This window comes from Phasianus colchicus, chromosome 3 (assembly GCF_987193195.1).
Source record: "Phasianus colchicus chromosome 3, bPhaCol1.hap1.1, whole genome shotgun sequence".
In the NCBI taxonomy this organism is placed as follows: domain Eukaryota; kingdom Metazoa; phylum Chordata; class Aves; order Galliformes; family Phasianidae; genus Phasianus; species Phasianus colchicus.
The window spans coordinates 30,875,716-30,899,023 of NC_143438.1; the positions used below are offsets into that span (position 1 = coordinate 30,875,716).

Genomic DNA, 23,308 nt, shown 5'->3' on the forward strand with positions numbered 1-23,308 from the left:
AGATTTGCCCAGCACTGTAGTGAGGAAAGGACCAATTAGGTACTCTAACTGCATGCTACTAGCATAAAACAAGTCACACCAAGTACATTCAGATACAGCCCAGCTAACAGTTTCAGAGACCTACAGTTCCACACACACAGAAGAAAGACAAGACATATTTCTGAACCTCATCAATAACTTATGACAAACCACAGAAAAAAGATTAGCCATAGGAGAAAGATCTTGACAGCTTCATAACCAAATTCACCCTGGAGAATCCTGGCCATTATTACCATATCGAATTTAATTTACTCAGAAGATGAATTTCAGAGTCAATGTAGAATGGCTGCATAATTCATTTCATCTGCTGGGATGTTTATAGAAAACTAAGCATTTTCTAAATAAACACAAGCATTTGACTCCTAGTGATAGATAAATAAATAAATAAATAGAATCAAGAGCATTTCCTATACAGCACTGCAACTGCAAAATGTCAGGATAAAGTAACTTGAATTGTCATCATAAAGCAGAAAAATGTCTTGTACCTTAGTCTAGAGCTGGATACAAGATCCCTCTTACAAAGCTACAATGGACACAGCAGTCCAAGATTAGTCTTTAAACAGTGCAAGAACTCTGAGGGCAACTATGCTGAAATTGGTATAGCATATAAAGAGGTATACATAAATATATATGTGTATGTATACATATAAACAGGACATCATCAGTCTGCTATGGGACAAACTCCTCCCTGTTTCAAAAAAGATGAAGGAAAACTTTTTTCTTCCTTGTTAGGTTACTCGATGTTCATGTAGAGCACATATCCTCTGTGCAACAGGCCCAACAGTCTCCTCTATTTCTCAAGCAAGCTTTTTCAAAGAAGGTGCATTAACTGTACAGCACAAAAGGAAAGGGGATGGTGGGTAGGTGATGCTTATAGACTAGCCTCAGATTCTGCGCTTATTCCGCAGGATTTTACAACTATTTAAAGACTGCGCCTATCTAGGATTCCCAACTCAAACTGCAGATGTGACAAAGAAATCCCAGACAGGAATGCAACCATTTCTCAATCTTCATTCATCAACACTGTGAATGGCTTTTCCAGATTTGAGGACAATAGCACTAGAAGGCTCTGCAGTGTAGTGGTGCCAAGATGCAGTTTTCTATGTCACTATCACATGCTATTCCTGCATTTGGAGAACACTGTTCTGGAAATAAGAAATTCTGTATCACGGCTTGGTAGGTATCATAAAGATACTTTTAGAACACCAAATGGTACCCAAATAAACCACAATTTTCTCAGTCAAATTCTAACAACAGACACCTCTCACTCCCCTTGTACAGCAGAGGGTGTCAGAAAGGTAGGAGAGAACTCTGCAGTGTTCATCCTCTCTGCAAGTAGCAGGGCCAGCCAGGCGATGCAAAGCTCCCAGTGAAAATAACTTTACACCTTTGCTAGACAGAACTGCGTGTGCCTGGAGCACAAACAATCACAATTTGTAAGATAAAAGCTGCCATAAACAACTGCACACTGCTACCCAGATGCAGCTCCCACTGTCAAAACCAGACACACTGCAACAGGCATTACTGTATCTTTTTTAGGCTTTTACTAAATTATGTTCCTGGCAAAAAAGTGTTCCTGCTGGATAAGGGAAAAAAAATATATTTATTCTATATTAAGTTGTTGTGTACTGAAGTATTTCCAAACACAGAAATCTGGATTGGCCTAGCAGGCTGCTAAAATTAAGGGCAAAAAATGAGACAACCATCCCTTTAACTTATCACAGAGTATCTACTAACAAATTTTCATGCACAATAATATAAAGAACCATTCAGATCCCAGAGAACAATGAAGCAAACTGACTTGCAATATGCAACATTCCTGTGTAGCTAGCAAGCAGGCCATACACATGCAAACATGCTCCTGCAATCCAGCATGGAAATTAAGCAGCTTTAAAATGCTTAACTGAAATCAAAGCAGATGCAGCTCAAGGCTCCTCAGCAGCATGGATAAAATTAAGTTACTCTGCTGCAACTTTGAGATTATACGAGTGATGCAGAAGAAAAGTCCACAAAACTGCAATAGGAAAACACTATAAAATGTATGGAAGATGTCTGGCTGAGCAGAGGAAATTCACAAGGGGGAACACTGGGGTTCTCTCTTGTCCAGTGTCTCAGGAAGAGAATTGGGCAGTGTCACACGTTTCTTGAGCACTTCCAGGAACAGTGCCTCCACCACCTCCCTGGGCAGCCTGTTCCAATGCCTCACCACTCTTTCTGCACATTTCTTAGGAAATGTGTGTTTCCTAATTACCCAACTCGAACCTCCTCTGGTGCAACTTAAAGCCATCACCTTGAGTCCTATCACTGGCTAGCTTAGCTGGCTACTGGTTTGCTTAAGGAAGACCACAGTTAGCTCTTCTGACTTAAACCCCATGGAACTTTAGAAGGCTTTAGAAGTTCTGGGAACTTCTTTTTTCTTCCCAATTAAAATCTTACAGCACTTCATCGAACAGGAAGGGCGCTTTAGAAGCACCAGAACAAAGCAGAAGAATCAGACACAGCGAACAAGCCTGCGGTGAGCAGGTACGGCCATGGAGTAGTGCACTACTTAACTTCTTCTAGTAGCTTTCTACACGCCAGCCATCATTACAGCGTGATTAACCAAGTCCAAAAAAGGTACTGAACTTAGCCAAGTCGCACAGCCTAGCAACAACACGTCTGCATAAGACGTTTACCAATCCAGAGGGAAATCTGAAGCTTAGCAAGGTAACGGCACAGCAACTGACCAAAACTTCTAGTCAGTACTGACAAGCCATGCTTGCGTTCCTTCACCACTTCACCGCAGGTAAATGGAAACGCTCGTAACTTCTCTCTTTATAAAAAGAGAACGCCTGCCTGTCCCGCCTGTTCAGCCTTAACCACACTCGCGAGGACTAAACACATCTCCCCGACACTTTCCAGCGCACGACAATACTTGGGAGCGGAAAGCCGCGCGCATCCCTTCCTCCCATCTTCACACGCCCTCCAGCCCGCCCTATCCCCACCACAAACACACCGGCGTGCACGGCTCGAACCACCCTGCGGGACGCCCGGCGGCACACGCGCCCGGCCCCGCCGCGCCTCCACCGCCCGCCTTACGGCTCCCGCGACCTCCGCCGCGCAACAAGTGAGATGGCGCCGGGCCGCGCCCAGCCCCGCCGCCGCCCCTTCCTCCTTGCCCCGGCCCCGCACTCACCCACTGGCTGCTGAAGTAGTCCAGCCCCTGGCAGATGAGGCGGGCGGCCTGGGCCAGCAGCACCTGCACGCCCAGGGAGCTGCCCAGGCAGTACAGCCCGTAGAGCAGCGGCCCGCCGGCGCCCAGCAGCAGCAGGAGCCGCCGGCGCCGCAGCACCTGCTCGCCCAGCGCCTCCACGCCGTAGTTGGCGAAGCAGAGAGGCAGCAGCAGCGCGGCCAGCAGCACGGGCGTGCGGGAGCGCTGCAGGCGGCCCAGCCAGCGGCGGCCCAGCGCCGTCAGCGAGCTCTTGAAGGGGTGCAGGAAGGTGCCGCACAGCACGGCCCACAGCAGCGGCCGCAGGAAGGCCTCCAGGATGAAGTAGACCAGCACGGCGGCCCCGCAGCACAGCCCCGCGAACAGCAGCGCGCCCGTGTTGTAGAAGGCCTGCTTGATCGGCTTCTCCAGCCGCGGCAGCGACATCCCCGCCGCCCCGGCCGGGCCGCCCAGCGGCAGCCGCGGCGCGGCCGCCGCCGCGCCCTCCGCCCCGCCGGGGGAGACGCCCGGCCGCCGCCCCGCCGCCGGAGAGCCCGGAGGGGCCGCCGCGGACCCTCCGCCGTCAGCCATGGCGCCCGCCCCGCGGCTCCGCTCCGGCCGCCGGTGCCAGGGGGCGAGGCCGCCGCGGGAGGCGAGGGCGCGGCGAGGCGGCGGGGCCTCTAGTGCCGCCGCGCGGCTCCGGGCCCGGGCGGGGAAGGGAGTTGCCGTGGGGAAGGGTGCCGGGAAATGTAGTTTTCCTACGGAGGAGCCCGCGGCCGCGCCCCCCGAAACGCGGCCTGACGGAGCGGCGAGGCGAACGGGAGGGCGGGAGCCCCGCGTGCCTTCCTTCCCTCTTGGGAAATCGCTGGGCGGGGACCGAGGTTGTCCGGCTCCGCCGCGGCTGTTACTGACGGGTCAGAGACAGGAGCGAGGTGCTGCGCAGCCCAGCGCACCTGGGCTCGGCAGCTCGTCCTCGGCCCGTGCCCTGCGGCCCCCTCGTAGCTCCGTTAAGCTCTCTTCCGTTCCCAGCATTGCACGCTTCGGGAGCAGGTAGTGCTCCACAGTGCAGCGTCATTGCAAAGGTGGAGAGCAAGACAGGTCGGAGCAACTAGAGAACTGTTCTTGCCTGAGCCCGCTCTAGCAGCAGGCTGTTTCACTGTGCTTTTACTGAACATTAAACTCACCAGAAGTAGTAGTTCTGACGGGATGTTTAGACCTGACATTTGTAATTTTATGTTGTGTATCATTTTATTTGTTTGTGAATAATACAAGGAGGAACTACTTCCCTTCATCAGTTGTACACCAGACACAATACATGAGGTGCCAGCTAGTGTTGTAGAGGCAGTCTAAATGCCTCTATTAAAGTGATTGACCTGAGGGAGTCTTTTCAAGTGCAGGGATCCACTACATTTGAAGTTTGCCTATCACAGCCTTGAGCAACCTTCAGCAGGTACTGAACCTATTGGCAGTGCCACCACGAAGCCTCTATAGTGATGCTCCTGAAAGTGAAATGCTTTATAACATCTGTAACTCAATGACAGCAGAGCAGCAAGGTCCCAGGCTGGAACAAGTGAGGATCTGCTCATAATGCAACAGTCACAGAAACAAAGGAAAGGATTTGCTTACCTTTAGAAGGCCTCAAGGTGTTCAGGGATCTCCAGCAAGATACCCTTGCCTCCACTGCCAACACTTAAATGAGGTCTGGGAAGGGATGGATCCTAGCTTCACCCTTTCCAGTCACTCAGATGCATTGCATGCACCTGAACTCCTCTGGATTGGCCCTGCCTTCCCACCAGGTGCTCAATCACTGTTTCAAGCCTTGACTTAGCATTTCCACTACACCTCTAAAACATAGAGTTTGCATGCCTCTGAACATATGAAAAGTGCATGCCAACTGGAACTTATTTTGTTTTAGGATTTGCATACAAGTTTAACGTTATGTAACATGATGATAGATTTGCAACCACCAGGACTTTGGAATGTTTCTTGTGCAATGCAGGCTGCAATTACCTTGAGAACAATTATTTTTAACTCATAAAATGGAAATACATCTGATCATAATCCAGTTTTGAAAGGCAGAACAATATAAAGAATCATAGAATCATAAAGATTGGAAATGACCATTAAGATCATCTAGCCCAACCACCAACCCGTCCTCACCATGTCCACAGATCATGACCCTCAGTGCCACATCCACGCAGTTCTTAAATGCCTCCAGGGACAGTGACTGTACCCCCTCCCTGGGCAGCCTATGCCAATGCCTCACAACTTTTTCTGAGTTACTGTTTTTACTAATATCCAACCTGACAACAGACTATTGCAGAAACCTACCTGTGTCATCAGTCAGGGGAGGAAAGTCAGGGCTTTTTCCACACTTCGTATAACTCTAGTGCATCTTACAGCTGTAGGTGGGGCGAGGCCTGCCAGTTTCCTGGAGCTTTTAGCTCACAGCTCCTACTCTTCCATGCCACAAAGGCTTTGCTGCCAGTTACATATCCATTACTGCTTACAGATGTCCCTCTTGGCTCACGCAGCACCTCATTCTTGTTTGCCAAACAGACCCCATGCAGGTTCAAATGGTTTAACTTCATGCAGCAGAGGCATTTAGGGACCTACAGGCACTTTGTTTGATCATGATGGTGCATAACAAGCAGCTGTCCATGTGAGGGAGAAGCTCTTACTGCACCTTGAAATGATACTGTCACTCACTTGTCTTTGATCAAATACCTTTTGGAAAAGCTCTGAAATAGCTAACAAATGTGCATTGCAACCTGAACCTTTTCACTTCCTGGGGAAGCATGTCAAAAAGGAGATTCTAATGGTTCATTATAATACATCTATTGCATTAAAATTCAATTAGCAATTGAGATTCGGAGGGGGAAAAAGGATTACTGAGAATAAAAATTCTTCATTTAGATATACAGAGATGCCAGCAAATCATGTCTTCATCGGCACATTGTTATTCCTTTGATTTTTCTTAACAGACAAAGGCAATCACATTCTTCACAAATAGAAATTAATGTCACCTCTTTGCCTTGAAGGAAGCTGTAAGTACTGATTTACATAAGTTAAGAATTTGGTCCATACTGTAGAAAACCTTCCCTATTTAATTGCAATTCACCAAACATAGCAGAAGGTTAAAAAAAAAAAAAAAAAAAGTGCAAGGAAATGGCAATTGCTGTCTCGTGTTACTACAACACGAACACTGAAAAGCAGGGATGTGAACACATAAAGCAGTATCTAAGGTGACAGGGAGGATCTTCACAAAATACTACTGAAGGTCTGAAAACTTAATTCGAGAACAGATTTCAGGCAGTGTTTGCAGCCTTAACAGCCAATTTTGTTGAACACTGAAGTGTAATGTAGTTTTAGATTAGACAGCAATTTAGATATAGATTGCCCTGGCACTTTGTGTTTTAAGGACTTTTATGGCCATAGGTGTATAGTGCACCCCAGGGACCTATATTACCAGAAATTCTCCAGCACTGCCTTTGGATGTGAAGGGTGAAGAGGACGGAAAAGGAGTGCTTTTTGGCCATATAGAAAACCTGTGTGCCTAAAAGTACGTATGTGGTAAACACTGACAGTCCTTGATGCTCTCCTGTAGATAGTAATATAAAATGAAATATTATCTCATGAATAGATAAACTCGTAACTTCTGTCTGCTGCAGCATTAGTGATTATGTGTGTTGAACTGAAGCTTTCTGAGTGCCCTTTGAAGAAATCTATAGCTCTCATTTGCTTGGCATGCAGTCAACACAGCTGCAATTGCCAGGCAGTCTCAGATTTGATACCAAAATACTGAGTACTGAGGTGGCTGAGAAGCAGAGGAGACAGACAACATTGGCAACAGCAAGTTGATCACGATTCATACCTGTAATAAATGCACAAAATTATGAAATCACCCAGAAATAAAGCCAGCAGGTGTCAGCACTGGTCCGCACATGTGGAAAATAAATCTATCCCTGCTTGGGAAACTGTTCTTTATTTTTGTTTTTAAACCTGTAAAGCTGAATATATGTGTACATGCAGTTGGGGATAATCTCACTTCATTAACTCAGTTTCCTGGAAAAGTAATATCTTGTTCAGATGAAGAAAAAATACTTAATTTAAATGATTACCACTTCAGTAAGAGCTGGGTTAAAGAAATAAAATATATAGCCCTTACAGTTCATCATTCAGACGTAAACTTTGTATTTATAGGTCACTTTGTATTTTAGGCTAAAGGAAAAAAAATAACTTTTATGCTGATCAAAACTGAAGCATTTCTTCAAACATTCTAGAGCCAATTTTTCTTGATGACCGATACAGGACTCTCTCCTCTCCCTTTCCAAACTCCAACTTTATTTCAACATTATGTTTTGGCACTGCTTCAGGAGCTGCTCCGTTTGGCCCCGCAGCAAGGCAGTGATGAAGATCAAACACCCATATCTGAAATATTGGTATCTTGATTATACTTGCATCAAATACATTACAAACACAACAGAGAGGTCACCACAGAAACATCTATGTTCTATTTAGTTACACCAAATGACAGCTGGGTTGATTCATTAAAACATAGATGATGTCTTTTACTTACAGTTTCACAGTGATTCTGATGGTGGAAAAGAAAAACATAAGTAGTCTCCCACATCTGTTATTTTGTTACTGTGACCAGGCTCACTGAGTGAAATGGAATTACTAAGGGTAATAAATTGAAACCCATGGAACAAGAAGGAATTATTAACACAACACAGGGCACAGAACTTTTTTTTTTTTTTTTAACCTTTTATAAATGCCATACCACACACTTATAAGACTAAAAAAGCATTTATTGTAACAGATTTATAAATACTGTATGTCACTGTCAAATAGCTAACAAGGCTCACTTTAACACCAACGTTTAGTATAAAACAGATGTTACAAAGCAATCCTTTAGGGCATGCATTGATTGTAAAATAATCCCATAGGTCACTATCATTCCATTATGTATTCATCCTCTGTTATTTTTATTCAAGAAGACTGACGCATTAATATAAATAAGTTTAAATGCTCATTGTCTTCAAATGGATGCTGGGTATTGGCATACAGAACTGAGTCTAGTAAAAGAAAAAAAAAAACACCAAAAAAACAGAACACCACTTAGCACTATACTTACAAAGTGCTTCTATGTGTTAGACCTAATTTTCATCTTGAGAATGCTGAATGAAATCAAAAGGTGCAGATGACATTTCAGCTTCAAACATTACAATTTATGTAACACAAATCCAAGTGGCAAGTGTTAATGTAGTTATGACAGTCTGCTTAACTGCTAAGAAGTTAAAGCAAACCAGATCTCAGAATATATTAATCAGAAATGCCAAGACATACCTAGCATCTGACTTCACCTAAACAGAACTCACAGTGCTTCAAATATGTTAACAAAATTTATCTTCCTAAATGAAGGCTGGGGACACCACTGAGAACTACGATCCCATTTTTCTAATGAACTTAATAGGTTTGGGATTCCACATTTGACCCTCTGTCAAGACTTGAATGATACTTCCAGCTTTAGTGAAAATTGGTCATTCTTATAATTTCAACTTTTGTCATGGGGTTCATATCATCATGAAAAACAGAAACAGACACCATTGTTTTATAATTGGGTGAGCAATCTAACATTTCAGTAGCAGATATGGAATTTGGCATTTAAATAATACAGTTTTTGCCTCCTGCATTTTAAGTATGAAATCTACTGTTTCCTCTACAGTTATCCTGACAGTCTGTATGAAAATACTTCCTTGATTCTTTAACATTTTTTTTCATCTTGTTTGGGGGAAAAAGAAATCCAAAACAATAATAATGTGAGACTAATTTTTTTCCACTAAAGAAAGCAACAAGTTAATATATTAAAAGAGCAAATGTGATCCTGTAGCAGGCAACATCACTGTTTTCATATATATTCTTCTGTATCACTATCCAAAAATATCAGCTAGGAGTAAGGGAACATGGAAGATTTTCAGTTTTGTTTTAGGTTTTCGTTTGTTTGTTTTTATTTCCAAAATACGGTCTACCCTTGTGTTTTAAATTATGTCGTACATAATTTTTTCACATCCCTTCAACACATTTAGTATACCAAAATATTGATTCTGGGAAGAATATTTTTCATTCATCTGGTTGATAGCTGTTGTGAAAAATCAATAATATTTTCGTTCCTTTGCATGGAATCTAGGTGACTTTTTCCCCTGTTTAGTCTTCTACTATTAGCAACTTACAAAATTGCAACTGAATGATGTGAAGCTTAACAGAGAGCTCTGAGATTAAATTAGGTAACACACTGCAATCACTTTGCCATGAGTAGGCATTGAAGCCATAGAAGATTTGCAGCTGCTTAGCACATCTGAAAAATCCAGTTCCTTCCCTAAAAATGTAAACATGAATTTGCATTAAGTAGCATTTAGAAAAAACTCAGAAGATTACTGCTAACAGGTAATTCTGTAATGATCAAGTCTATATAAATAATAGCACAGTACCTTTAAAGAATGTTTCTTAAAAGTGTCATATAAAAACTCCCCTTGTAAGGACACTTTTAAGTGGTCTCTAATGCAGATCAGAACTGGTCTATACTGAGCAGTAGCTTTTATACAAACATGGGCTGTGAAGTTCTCCTTGTGCTCCAACCTCACATCCATGTGGGCAAATATCCCTATCTCAGTAACAAACATGGAAGCAAATTAGGAATGAAAGCTATTGAAATTACTTGGCAATTCAAGGGGAAAAAAAATCTGCCCTTTTCCTTACAGGAGTTCCTTTGCTATTGTCAATGCAATCACAGATTTTCAAAGTAACATTTGTTCAGTCTGCTTTTTCACATCTACTAACTCCACAAGGTGCATAAGCCCTCCAAAATTACACTGGTTTTACCTCACTACCTGAACCCAGATGGGAAAAATTAAATAATGGAATATAAATATACATAGTTTTATCAAAACTCACCATAAAATAAACTTCTGAGAGTTACCTAGGTGATTATTCTAATGACAGGTGTAGAAAAGGAAGGTTTATCTAGATCTTATTGTATCTGCAAAAAATCAGACACTCAGACATATGAACTCCACAGAATAGTTAGCAAAAGACAGGAGAATAGTTGGCATATGGTAAATAAATAAATAAACATACAAATTAATTTTTATACTCAGAAAATTGAGGTTTTCTTTAAATTCCCAACAGGCTTCCAGTTAGACCCCTGCCTATGCTGGGCAGGTTGTGGAAGAACTATATTAGGCCCTAACACAATGCTACAGAAACCATGATAATGCAATTTCAATTAGGGGAAACACACATTGGGCAAAGAAAGCTGTTAAGATTTAGAACCTCCCTCTTCTGAGAATCAAGCAGTTTGTGAGAGAGACAGTGAGCAGGTACACACAGCATCCAACTGCTACAATCACACACAGGATCCTGGCCTTTCTTCATACCTCTAAGGGCAAGATCAAGCCTCTCACTCAAATCTTGGAGCTTTTTGGGAGCACACATCTCAAGGCATAAATCGGACATTTTGCCCTTACAACAGCTAGGACTGCAAAATAGTTAATTCCTGTTCAAGTTAGATTCTGTTGCTTCTTTGCATATCAAGTAAAATTTCCATGTGATTTACATGTGTCTTTGCCACATGTAAAGTCATGCAAAAATAGGAAGTACGACAAAACCATGAGCCCTTCTTCGTCCTCCAGCTTTTTGCAAAGTCTCTACTCATCTGTCCTGAAGTATTTGAGGTTGCCTCCACATCATCATACAGCACCCAAGCAGACTGTTCCACCTGCTCACCACACGCTGTGGCTCTGTGTTGAAATGGAAGGTGCCAGTTCACGCAGGGCACATACACAGCTCTGTGAAGCACCAGAACAACTGTATTATTGAAATATGTTTCTACTTCTACTATAAATGTAAGGCTCTTCACCAGCTGCACTTTGTATAAAATATTAGCACTTTTACAGTAGGCATCTCTGAAAAAGAGTGATGCTAGACCTTTTGTAATTCTGCCCATGAAAGAAGTTTTCTTCTTCTAAAGCTGTTACTGAGTACTTTTTGCTGGGTAAACCATTTGGAGAAAAAGTTTAAAAACAACATATCACTGTGCACTGCATCAGTATGGTAAAGGGTCGCAACGTTAATTTACATGCCAGTAAAATGAGCAGGTTTGTATATAAGCTCCAGTTCTGCCTGTAGAGTGCAGTGCAGTGCAGTGCCAACAGTTAATGTTCCCAGAAGAAATCAAAGACCACAGGGTCTATGCTCTAAAAGGAGAATAATTTACTTCTTTTTAAATGTCTGATGCAGTATAAGGACAGGAAAAGTAAGGGTAATAAAGACTGAAAAAAAGAATAATGCCTCTTCCCTTCCCCCTCAACTCACAACAGTACTTAGAGATAAATGGAGTATCATCTACAATTCAGACTTCTAACTGTGACCTGGCTGTTCAGGAAAACAGCTTTCAGTCCTCCTTACCTAATAACTCCTCTTCACAGCTGGGCTAAGATCTGTCAGAATCATCAGATGTGAACACAGGGACAGGACATAGGCTAGTGACAAGGAGCACAATACTTTTCAAAGGAAGACATTAACACAGTTGTAACACCATTTCACAGTAGTCACTGAGCACAAGGAGAGCTTTTCTTCTTGGTCCAGTCTTAGGATATGGCAACCCAATCAAGCTTCAGAGCTACTACCCAGGGAGTTTGCTGATGCATGCATTGCTCCAGTTACTCTCTAATCCTTGCAGTGAAGACTGAACAAGTCAGTGCCAAAAAAAGCTTTCAGAACTTTTAACCCATTTGGGGAGCTCCCTTCGATTAGGGTAGCTACAAGTACTTATTTTCCTGCTATCCAAATATTGCAATGCCCATCAATAAAGACAAGGGAGCTTCAGAGGCGTTTCAAAATACCTAATTAAAATACTCTCTTCCAAAAACAGAATAATTTGCTTATAATGCTATCACTGTAGATGAAAGCATCATCCCATACCCAATGACATTCTAAAATCAGCTAAGCTTTTATTTGAGAAAAAATAAATAGCATCTAGAAGTGTCTCAACTATCCACTCAAAAAAAACAAACTTCATAGAGGTCTTTATTTTCTGTTTCTTTCTCCTATGCCAGTCTTTATGGTATAATTTCAGGCCAAACTTGGTATTTGTAGTGGAGTACCTGTCACATACTACAGTCAAAACACAAGGTCCCTTTGTGATAGGCACCATCATAAAGAAGCTGACTGCTCCTTCAAATAGCTTATGAACTTTAAGTATACGAAGTTATAGATAAGACAGACTGAGTGAGCAGAAGGTGTTATGGTTAACGTAACAAGCTATGGTCAGAGCTGAACATGGTTCTGCATGGAAAGAATATATTCAAGATTGCTAATTAATGCCTTATGGTCCTTTCTGGTCTTATCTTTCTAATTAATTATCTTTGTAATTAGCAACCAAATCAAATTTCCAAAGGCCACAGTACTGTAAACGTGACCTTTCTAAAGCCTCTGCTTCTGTGTTATGTTACCCTGCAGCAAGTTATTCTCACTCTCAAAATTAAAGTGCTTTGGAAATGTGTTATTTAATAGCTTACTGGTAGTCACCATAAAGGATCTAAAAACGATCCAATTTTCAATTGCTTTGAAGAGAACTACTTTGTAGTAACTGTACAGCAGGGGTCAATCTTGCTTTTAAGCATGAGGAAAGAAAACATGAAAAACAAAATACTTTCCAGGCTCACTTAAATGTTAATAATTATTAGCTATCATATTAAGCTAAGCATCAATGAATTAAGGCCTTTTCATTTCTCTCATAGCCTTTTTGTTCTCGTATTTACTCCCAACTACCCATATCCAAGTGCTTGTGCCTTCTTTGTTTTCCTGAATCTGGAAAGCTCACAGTCCTGCTTTTCCTACAACTCTCAGACAAAATGCCACAATACAACAAACTTTCTTCTCTGAAGAAAAAAAACAACCAAAAAACACCACTTATCCTATCTCCTGATTCTAATTTATCATCGTTATTTTCAGTATTCAGTTCTTCTTAAACATTCTGCCAAACATTCAGAGAATGCACAGTAGCTTTTCTAATACCTGTGAAGCAGTATACAAAATCTTAGAACAGTTTACCAGGGAGTAATAATAGCTCAGCCATAAATGTAAATGCCAAATAATAGAATAATTGCTTTGCTGCTTGTTGTGGACTTTTATTTCCTCCCAATTAATCAGAAATGCTTAATTAGTGCTAGTTAAGTATTTTGAAGCTCAAGGATCAACGTCATTTAGAAGTGCATATCTCTGCTAATATTTCAAAAAGAGAAAAATACAACAACAAAAACACCAGACAGAATGCTTAAAAGTAACCTGGGGGAAAAAAAAAAAAAAGAAAAAAAAAAGGAACTGTATTTCTACTCTAATTTAGAACATGGGTACATCTGTGGCCTGAAGCAGTTTAAGCTTTGCACTGGGCATTCCCATAAGTGGCTGTGCTTCAGCTCTGACCTCACTATTGCTTTAGAGCCTGAACTTTCAACCTTTACACAGCTCTGACTGCCTGCAGTGCGCTTTCAGTGCAAAGCAGCAATACCTGTGTTGTACATTTACCCTGGTATTAGTATTGCCATATTTTACATATGTCTCTGCCTAGGTCTAGCCAGACTATCCTAAGTGCAGCACTGTATTAAAGGAGCCCAAATGGGTTTCTATCTTACTTTAGTATGCTTCAGTTATTAGATTAGCCTTTTAGTGGGTAATCAGGGAAATGCAGAAAATTACAAGGCCATAAACTAAAGTAACCCTGAGGCTACTTTGAGTAGCTGTAATTTCAGAAAAGGAGCTGTGGTATCTCAGCTCCCTAAACTGCCTATGCTTTAACACAGGAGAGAAGGAATTAGCCCTAATAACTTCCTCACTTCACCTGGCTGCTTACTATAAAACTCATTATCCAAGACTTCAGCTCTCTGTTTCTGCTAATCTTTGACCTCTGTTTTACAATCATGAATGTCCAAAGCTGACCTTCCTTACATGTAGCTTCCACTACATATTTCATCAGATGTTGGCTATTCAACTTGTGGAAGGTTATTTACACGAAAGAAGCTACTAAATGCACCTTCAAAGTTCACTTCAATTTGCATTCTTCTCATCCCTATTTAACCTTAGTCCAGCAATTTTAAGCAAACAAATCCTTAAAGACATCAATGCAAATGTTACATGTCTCTGAGAAATCTTTCTCTAAAAATGGTAATAAAGGATTTGTGATAGAGTTTGCAAGTCCTTTTCAAGCCTGTTTCACATACTTGAAGAATTGCTTTCAAGAATGTAGAGCCTAAAGAAAAAACTTCATTCCATGAAGAATGATGCAAACCCAGCAAAGCTTGTTACTTTTTTTTTTTTTTTACACTCTATACAGGAATGAAAATACAAAGAATGTCTATCACATATTTTACCAGATCCTACGTTACAGAGTCCTTAAGTGCATCACATTAGAGAGAATTTTGGTGCAATAATGCAAGTTGGGAAACAAATGAGCAACTGTACCCAAGCACATTCAACTGCTACACCTATACATGTCACATGAATAACAAAAATTCTCTACACCAATTCAGTTTTCAGAACATTCTATGGCTCAAATGTATTTTGACACTTTACAGTTTGATAATACTTAGCATTCATCTTTGTATAATTTACTGGTGATAAAAAATTGAAGTGCATTTCCTCTTTAACCCATCTTTTCCACTGTAACTATGCTTCAGCAACCATTTGATGAAACAAAAGATGCTGATCTTTTTATTAATTCCTATCTCTCCTTACAAATGATCTCAGTTATATTTCCATTTCTTTGTAAGCAGATATCTGCTGCCCATATTCACCTTTAACACGAACAGGATATACAAGAATACAACACAGAAAAACAGACTTCTTGGTACTACTGCACAACTATTTAAAAACATATTTACACATCAGCAACATTACTGCTTTCAAATAAAAAGAAAAAAAATACTTCATTGATTGGGAGGATGTGCTATGGCTTGTTAGAAACTTCAGTGTTCTCTGTGGCTTAGACTTGCTTTTCCTATGTATGGAGAATTCAAATGACTGCATTCTCCTTTCCCTTTGTTTACATAATGTATATCTCACACACAAAACAAGCAGATATTTCTTTCAAGAAGGTTGCTGAAACATTATTCTTCTAAAGACATCGATCATTTCTTTCCATTAAAAAAATCCTGTTCGTGCTTGATTATGCAAGGCTAGTTTTGGAAAGTACCAAAGCAAATAAACTTTGATAAATATTAATTTAAAAAAAAAAAACAACTGTCCATTATGGAAGGGTAGCTTTTTTACTTCAGTGTCAGCATCCTGATCCTAAGTTCAGAAACCACACTCAGACTTTCTCTGCACCAGAAGTACCAAATGGCATTATAATGTTTTCCCAAATTTGCTTTCTGGGAACGATTTGGAAGGCATTTTTTTGTTATTTGATAAGACGTGCATCACGAAACTCTCCTAACCACACATACGGACACCCCTCCCAAACACACATACACACACACACACACACACACGCACACACTTATTTTACAAAAGTCTTCATTAAGCAAGTAGTCACAACACTGAATATCGTCTCCTATTTGTTCACTGATTATTCTTAAATGATTTGTCACCACTCAGCCACTCAAAAGATGGTGATTTCATTCTTCTGAGAAGCTAACTATGTTCAAAAGCGGCTAGATGACGATGGTGGTGTGATATAAATTCCAATAGAAATACGCATCATCCATCATATATCCATCCATCCTGAGAAACTTTCACTGGCAAATTCTCGTTACTTTCCAGAGGTCAAGGGGTTCCCATCAATAAATAGAAGGTCAGTGCAACAATGAGGAGCAAGCAGAATGGAGAAGAGAAGGTCTGATAGGCAGCTGATGGCATGAAAATATCTTCATACTTGTAAATACTGACCACATGCTCTGATACAGGTGGTGAGTCTATATCGTGACGAGTTATAGAACCTTTAATAAGCAAGGGCAGAAAGAAATAACATCAGCTGCATTTGATTTCTAATGATTTATCAAACAAATAGATAGAAAGACTTAATTTTCATACACAGAGGAGCATGCAACGTTACAATGTCAGTGAGTAGTTATTGCTCTGTTTTCTGAAATTAAACTTCTGAATAAAACAAATGACATTCAAGTAAACAATAATCATCCTCCAGAGGAATTCAGAACTTCCAGTTATGAACTGTCCTAACTTAAATTTAGCTTTGGAGAGTGGGAACAATAGCTGCATGACCAAGAAAATATGATATGTAGGACTCTGCTAGCTATCTCACCTTCCTACTCATATTTTCTTAAGACTGATGCTGCCAAAATTTTAATTCATTAAAAAAAGGAGGGGATATAAGTAAGAATAACGTCACTGAAAGACATTTATCTATTTTGGTAACTAAGTTGTCAGTAGCACAGATATCAACTTACCCTGAATTGCTGGACCCCAGGCAAACAGATAGTACCAATTCAAGTGCAGATCTACGATAGTTTCTTCTCGGGGCACGTATACAGGACGCTTGAATCGACAAGTTACACGATTGTTTTCAAAAACCCCCTCTTCATCTCTAGCAGGATTTCTCTGGATTTCTTTAGCCCACTGACCAACATTGTAAAAGTGTTGTATTCGGACTCTTCCGTTATCATCATGAACACAAGCCATGACATCATCTCCTCCCTACATGGTAAAAACATTTTCGCAGAAGGAAAACAATTGTCACAAAGCACTTCCTCATTTATTTATACAACTTCAACTATTAAAAACAATCAAGACTTAGGTCTCTCACTCCCTTTTTCTAAGTTACAAATACACAAATATTCTTTTCCCTAGAAATGTTTCTTCATTCAGATTGAACGGCATGGACTAAATACTAACTATTACTTTTTCTCTCTGCATTCTTGTTTGGATCTTTCTGAGATCCAAAACAACCTAACATACACAACACATTTATAAGGCATAGTATCACCCTGACATCACACAGTGGATGAGTAGAAGACTGTTTTCTTTCATAATGTGTGATTTTCTGGGATCTTTATGTGTGCAAAATCTACTGTATCAGGATTGCGGAGAGAAAAGCAATATAACTTTATAAGTTAGTGAAGATTAATCTACTAAATCTGTATAACTATTATCATAAACTACAGCCTGTCTTTTCTAATCTCATGTTCACTTATGATAATATAGCTTCTCATTTATCTTAAGGGAAAATGATCAGCAAACAATAACAATACAGAATATTGTAGAATACAGGAAAAGATTAATCAACTTGTGCCCCTTCCCATCGTATAAACTACCAATCAAAGAAACAAGGGATAGAAAGAAGTGTGAGGCAATTGTTTGTGTAAGTCATTTACAGAAACATTAAAACAGTTGTTAGAATAGTTTATTCAAGGACACTGTCAAAGTTGCAGAGCACTGCATCACGCAGGTATTAATTTTAGGAGCACTGCCTTGTGGATGCCTTGCTGTCATGAACCATTAAAATACTGCAAGTTTGATGCACGGCATTTTGTTGAATGCCTCTACTGTAGGTATCACTACTATGTTAGACACAGGTCCTACTCTTCCAATACAAGTCTTTCTGATAGGTCACAATGATGCAACAAGCAGTGCTTGCTAGCATGACCATCCATCAGTTTGCTGTTATGGGAAAAGTAGTGAAAAAAGCCACAGTGCATCTCTCTGGGACTACGCCTATGAAGGCCTTGTATGAAGTACCTAGTATTACTGCAGGCTACCTTTCCAGCTTTGGTCTTGAGCCTATTATTGCTTTCCATGGCTTATTTTCTAAGTTTAATCTTTTCTTTACGTCTGAGCACCAATCTCTCATTTTTAAGTACAAAGAGGCAAAACGAACAAACAAAATAACCAAAAAAAAAACTGTTTCCACATTCAGAAAAAAAAAAAAAATTCTGCACCTCATTTAACAGAATGACATTATAAAATTCTAAGTAGGCACAAAGCTTATGCATGGAAAACTGTAATGTTATCTGAGACAAAGAAATAGGTCACAGGAGTTTAAAAAAATCTGACAACCCAAAAACACCTTTTTTCCCTTGAACTTTTTGGCTATTCAGGCCACAATGTTTTCATCAGGGCCTCCATGGTACAGCCCCTTTCTCACAGCAGAACTTTTGTGATGCAAAGTCATTTTATCATTAAAGTATCCCAGATTCCAAAACATCCTCAAGTTATGACAAGGGATGAGGTCAGCAGGGGAACAAGAGAGGAAGGCAAACACCAGCTGTTTTAGTGTAGCTGATCAGTAGTTCTCATATGCATCAAATTTATAATGAAAATCTTTCAGCTTTCATTCTTATTACTGGAAGCTGTGACTTTACGTGCTGTTTGGTCCACCTGGGCTGAAAGGTAACATATGCTTTAAGGCATAGCTAGTGTGTCCCAGGGACTATCATACTGTACAGACCTTCCAGCCACCAAGCACAACTCTGCCTGCTCAGGCAAGCCCATGGGCTACAGCACACATCCAACATGGTTGGGAATTGTGCTTATGTCGCCTGCCCTGCAGAAACTCATGTTTCTGACTGAGGGCTATCATGCAGGCAGGCCAAGTAGTTTATCTGCGCTCCTGAGTGAAATGAGAGGGAGGAACTCAGAGAATATGATGGGGACAGGGGTGAGAACAGAGATGGGGCTGCATTGGATGAACTGCACACACAGCCTGAATGGACCTGAAGTCATGGGACAGGTTGGACTGAGTGGGCTTGCAAGGAAGCACAGGGAGGGGAAAGTGATACTGCACTGCACAGGATGGTTGAGAGGTGTGGCAGAGAGCCTGGCAAGATCACACTGAGTTAATTGTACTTGAAAGCAATTATCTCTCCAAAGTCTAACCAACCATTGAAATTCAATGTCATTGCTTTGAAGTGGTAGTACAGGTACACAGGAGTTACAAACTACTAACATAATGTCTAATAGCTTTGGATCAAGTATTTAAAGCTACTGGCCTGCTCTGAAAATCCTGTTGACTACTTGTACTTTCCACCATCCAAACTCCTCCTGGTATTTCGCTGTAAAACCATACCTCATAACACTCTTTATGATACAAAAGATTGCTCTCTTCATTCTGTTTATTTGCAGCATCATATTCAAGACATAGTTACTGATGAGAAAAAGGCACCTGCCCTCACATTTTCTTTCTGATTCTCATTTTTGCTCCAATAAAATGTTGCTAAGTTAGTGTGAGTCTTCCCATTTCCTCTCACGGCTCTACAGCAGGATTTCCACGTTTTATACTTTTTGACTACTGCTTACAACTGAACAAGAAAGTACTTTCCTCTAACTAGCAATCTAGAACATGGACTCAGTATTTTTCATATACTCAGGAATGTCTCTGCATATGAAGACCAATGTTATAAACTATATTTTAATCCTAAATGTGTTAAAAGGATCATAAAAAAACACGTTTGCAGAAGTTGTCTATTGCTCAGGTTTTTTTTTAAGTCCATACAGTATATGCACCTCTTTGCCCAGTGAAACACAAAGACAAATAAGGCTCTTCAGTGAACAACCAAGTAGATGAATGAACATAAAACAAAACTCAGTAAAATCCAGGAGAGATCGAAGAAATCCTAACAGAATTGCTTTCTAGAGTACGTATACTTAAGTAAGTAGTAGTCATTTTGTCACATATTTGTGGCTTTCCTGGAATAAAACACAGAGATGAAAAAAAAAGGAGGATTTCCAGAGTTTTTAAGTGAAAGCCATATTTGTATCCCTGAAAGACAGATGATTTACTTAAGAATGGAACTATGTGATATTTAGTTCCTGATGTGCCTTTTGTCAAAGTAACACTAACATGAAAAGCTCAACAGGATATTATAATAACAAGAAAAAAAGCTAATAATGTTCAAACACTCAAAGATAAACCAAAACACTGTTGTACTATTTAGCAAAGAAGGGAAAGGTCATGCTACTAAGGATGAGACAGTTTTGAGGAGACAGAAGACCGAGCTTCTGCTCCCAGGTGACTATTGGGTACTTTGCTTTCAGCAAGTCAGTTTTTCATATGTGCTCTGCTTCTGACAGATAAAATATAAAGTATATTCTGGCATGCAAAAGTGTTCACACTATCAACGTGAAGAACTTTAAGAACCTTACCATTTTCTTGTCTGAGGAAAATCCCACTGCTACCCAGCCATCGGTATCAGCACTCAACTCAAATTCAACATCAGCTCCTATTCTGCGATAACTTAGGAAGTAGTCACAAGTCTCTGCGTTACAGCCGGGTTTGCCGTACCTACATGGAAATGCAAAAACATGCAAACCTTGCCTTTCAATTTCTTGCTGCAGATATTATGTTTCTGCAAGAAGAACTAAAAGAATGTACTTTGGTAGAGTGGCAGTAAAACATAAATTACGCCAAACTACAGTAGTACTGTTGATTTCTTGCAAATATTACCTTCTTAGAATAAGAACATATAATGTTTAATCATAATGACAAGCAATTACATATGCACAGTGTTACTGTGTTGAAATGCTGAGTCCCTGTTTTGTGAGTTAGTGCTTCAAGAAAATGCAAAGATCATAAGTTAATCTAGTCCACACCTCTGATGTCCTTAAATAATCAAATTTACTTAAATAAAACAGAGTAGGTTCACAAATAATAAAAAAAATATTCAAATGAATATGGAACATTGATCAAACTCTTGAATGCAATCAGACAGCATTTGTAAATGTAAAGGTACCTGTGTTTTTATCTCAGACTGACCTGAAGCATCCCTTCGTTTTTCCACAGTCATCCACTCTGATTTTTGCAAATGGATCCACAGGAGGTGCAGTAGGGAAAGGGTAACCTGTAGAATGAGAATAAAGTATAACCAAATAAATACGAGGAGAAAAAAGCAGTAACAATGAAGAGAAAGGGTTCCAATAGTGTTTACTTTGACTGGTGATAACTGAACTGTACTGATGAGGTACTACCTTGTCACAGACACGAGCCCTCTATCAGTAGGCCCAGGATTGAGATACTAAAATAACATAGAGAAATGAAAACATTTCCTCGGGTTTGCAACATTCTTCAGGTGGGGGACAACAGCGCTGGAGCACAACCTTGCTACAACGAGGGCAGGAAGCCTTCCACTGACCATGTAAGCTTTGGCAGCACGAACATGGAGCAGGGCATTCAGCTAAGGCTTGGGGGGTCTCCACTCGGCTGGCTCTTCATGCATGCTTGGATTCCTCGGAATATCTGTAAGGGAGAGAATTCTGACTCCTCAGCTTTAGGAATGGATACTGAAGGGATACTTTCTCCTTTAAGAAGTACAGAAAACATGCACTGAGTCGGAAGGGAAGCGTATCAAAACAGGCAATGCCTGAAGCAATGACCTACAATCATTTGTGAGGTAAGGCACAGAGGAGACAGATAAGGAAGGATCTATGACTCCAGGCAATAGCTTATCTGCTGTACTGTAATACACTGAAGACATGGCATGAACATCTGCAAGCAGACCTTTCCTCTCACAGAATCACAGAATCATTAAGGTTGGAAAGGACTTCTAGGATTATCAAGTCCAACCGACAGTCCATCCCCACCATGCCCACTAACTATGTCCCTCAGTGCCACTACTTCTTGAACACCTCCAGGAACTCCACCACCTCCCTGGGCAGCCTGTGCCTCTGCTTCAACACACTTTCTGAAAAGCAATCTTTCCTAATATCCAATCTGAACCTCCCCTGGTGCAACTTGAGGCCACTGCTTCTCATCTTATTACATAGATTTGTTTTACAAATAGCCACCCTTAGGTTTGGTTCATCTAACCTGCAAGTGGGAAGGTTCTGTGTTCTTTCCATCATGTCAACAATGCACAACATAGGTTTTACTGTGAAAAACCTTCAATATTAAATAGATGTTTTTCTCTGCAGATTGGTTTTAGCTTGCAGAGGTTCAGTTTTGTTCTATAAACATTGGTATTTTAATGTGATTTTAGTCAGCCAACTTAAAAACAAAGCATTAAGTTGTGAAGCCAGAAAGCTCTGAAAGTTGCAGGCTCTAGCATCTCCAAACAAACAGGAACGTGTGGCCTGCCCTCCAGGCACCGGGCTCCACGAGCCCTGGTTCACCTTCTAGGCTTCTGATAGTGCCACAGGAGAGAGGAAATAGGCCATAACCCGCAAATTACAGCTTCCATTGGCTGCACCATGGGCTAGGTAAAGCAGTCAGCTGGTTTAAGCATACAAAGCTAGCAACGTTTCACAACAGTTCATAGTGGAGCATCAGCGAGACTGACTGCATACACCCCACCTTTTCACTGCCTCATTTTTTCCCACTCTATCCAAAATCTGTTTCGAAAAAGAAAAACGCGGCCGCATTTCTTGCCACTCACGCCATCACACGGCTTTTTAAACAATACGATAAACCCCTCCATCACTCTCCCGTGCCGCCTCCCACACGACCGAGCGGCCGAGCATCGCGCGCCGGCCGCCGCCTCCCGCTGCCGTCGGCCGGGCCCTGAGCCCGTGCCCCGCCGCCCCTCGCTGCCTACGGGCCCGCAGACCCGAGGCGGGGAGCCCGCCGAGCCCGGCGCGGCGCTCGGCGGCCCGCACGGCGGTGGCTGCGGGCAGAAGATGGCGGCGGGGACCGGCCTTCGTCCTGAACGCCGCCGCCGCCGCCGCCGCCCGCCCCGACCCCGCGCGGCCCCCGCCGCCCGCCCTCCCGCACGGCCGCCCCGCGGCGCACCCTCCTCGGAGAGGTAGCGCAGGTCGTAGAACTCGCTGGCGAAGGTGCCGTACGAGGAGTCGTGGTGCGGCCGTGCCGCCTCCTCGCTCTGCTCCCCGCCGCCCGCCTCCCGCCGCCCGCCGCCCTCCTCCGCCGGGCTGGCGGCGGAGCCGGCCAGGAGCAGCAGCAGCAGCAGCCGCCGAGCGCCGGCGCTCCGCACCGCCATGGCGGCGGCGGCGGCGGCGGGGTGGGGAGGCGGCGGCGCCGAGCGCGCCTGGTACCCGCCCGCCCCGGGCTGCTGCGCCGCCGGCAGAGCGGAGGCGGCGGGGAAGGAGCCGCAGCGGAGAGGAGAGACCGCCCCGGGTCGGCGG

At 41.9% G+C, this 23,308-nt stretch overlaps 2 protein-coding genes across 5 annotated transcripts in view; both read right to left on the reverse strand.

Moving 5' to 3' along the window:
• TMEM245 (transmembrane protein 245) overlaps positions 1-4,086 on the reverse strand; it is a 79,408-nt gene extending 75,322 nt beyond the window's left edge. The window contains exon 1 of one of the 4 annotated variants that reach the window (XM_090137208.1): positions 3,215-4,083. In XM_090137208.1, the coding sequence (XP_089993334.1) occupies positions 3,215-3,817 (603 nt within the window). In that variant the 5' untranslated portion in view covers positions 3,818-4,083. Of the gene's footprint in view, positions 1-3,214 lie in introns of all 4 variants that reach the window. The other 3 variants (XM_090137206.1, XM_031589149.2, XM_090137207.1) reach the window with 3 other exon arrangements.
• A 3,368-nt stretch (positions 4,087-7,454) lies between these two features.
• Positions 7,455-23,178, reverse strand: FRRS1L (ferric chelate reductase 1 like). Its single transcript, XM_031589148.2, has 5 exons — positions 22,959-23,178; positions 20,991-21,075; positions 20,381-20,519; positions 16,690-16,936; positions 7,455-16,221 (listed from the first exon to the last, which is right to left on the reverse strand). The coding sequence occupies exons 1-5, from the start codon at positions 23,161-23,163 to the stop codon at positions 16,049-16,051; spliced, it is 849 nt and encodes a 282-aa protein (XP_031445008.1). The 5' UTR covers positions 23,164-23,178; the 3' UTR covers positions 7,455-16,048.
• Positions 23,179-23,308: the final 130 nt, after the last annotated feature.

Coding starts and splice junctions, on each gene's coding strand:
- FRRS1L (XM_031589148.2), bottom strand. CDS start 23,163: ATGGCGGTGCGGAGCGCCGGCGCTCGGCGGCTGCTGCTGCTGCTGCTC. Junction 21,076..22,958: donor GCGCTACCTCTCCGAGGAGG/GTGCGCCGCGGG, acceptor CTCATTCTACAG/GTTACCCTTTCCCTACTGCA. Junction 20,520..20,990: donor AAAACGAAGGGATGCTTCAG/GTCAGTCTGAGA, acceptor ATTTCCATGTAG/GTACGGCAAACCCGGCTGTA.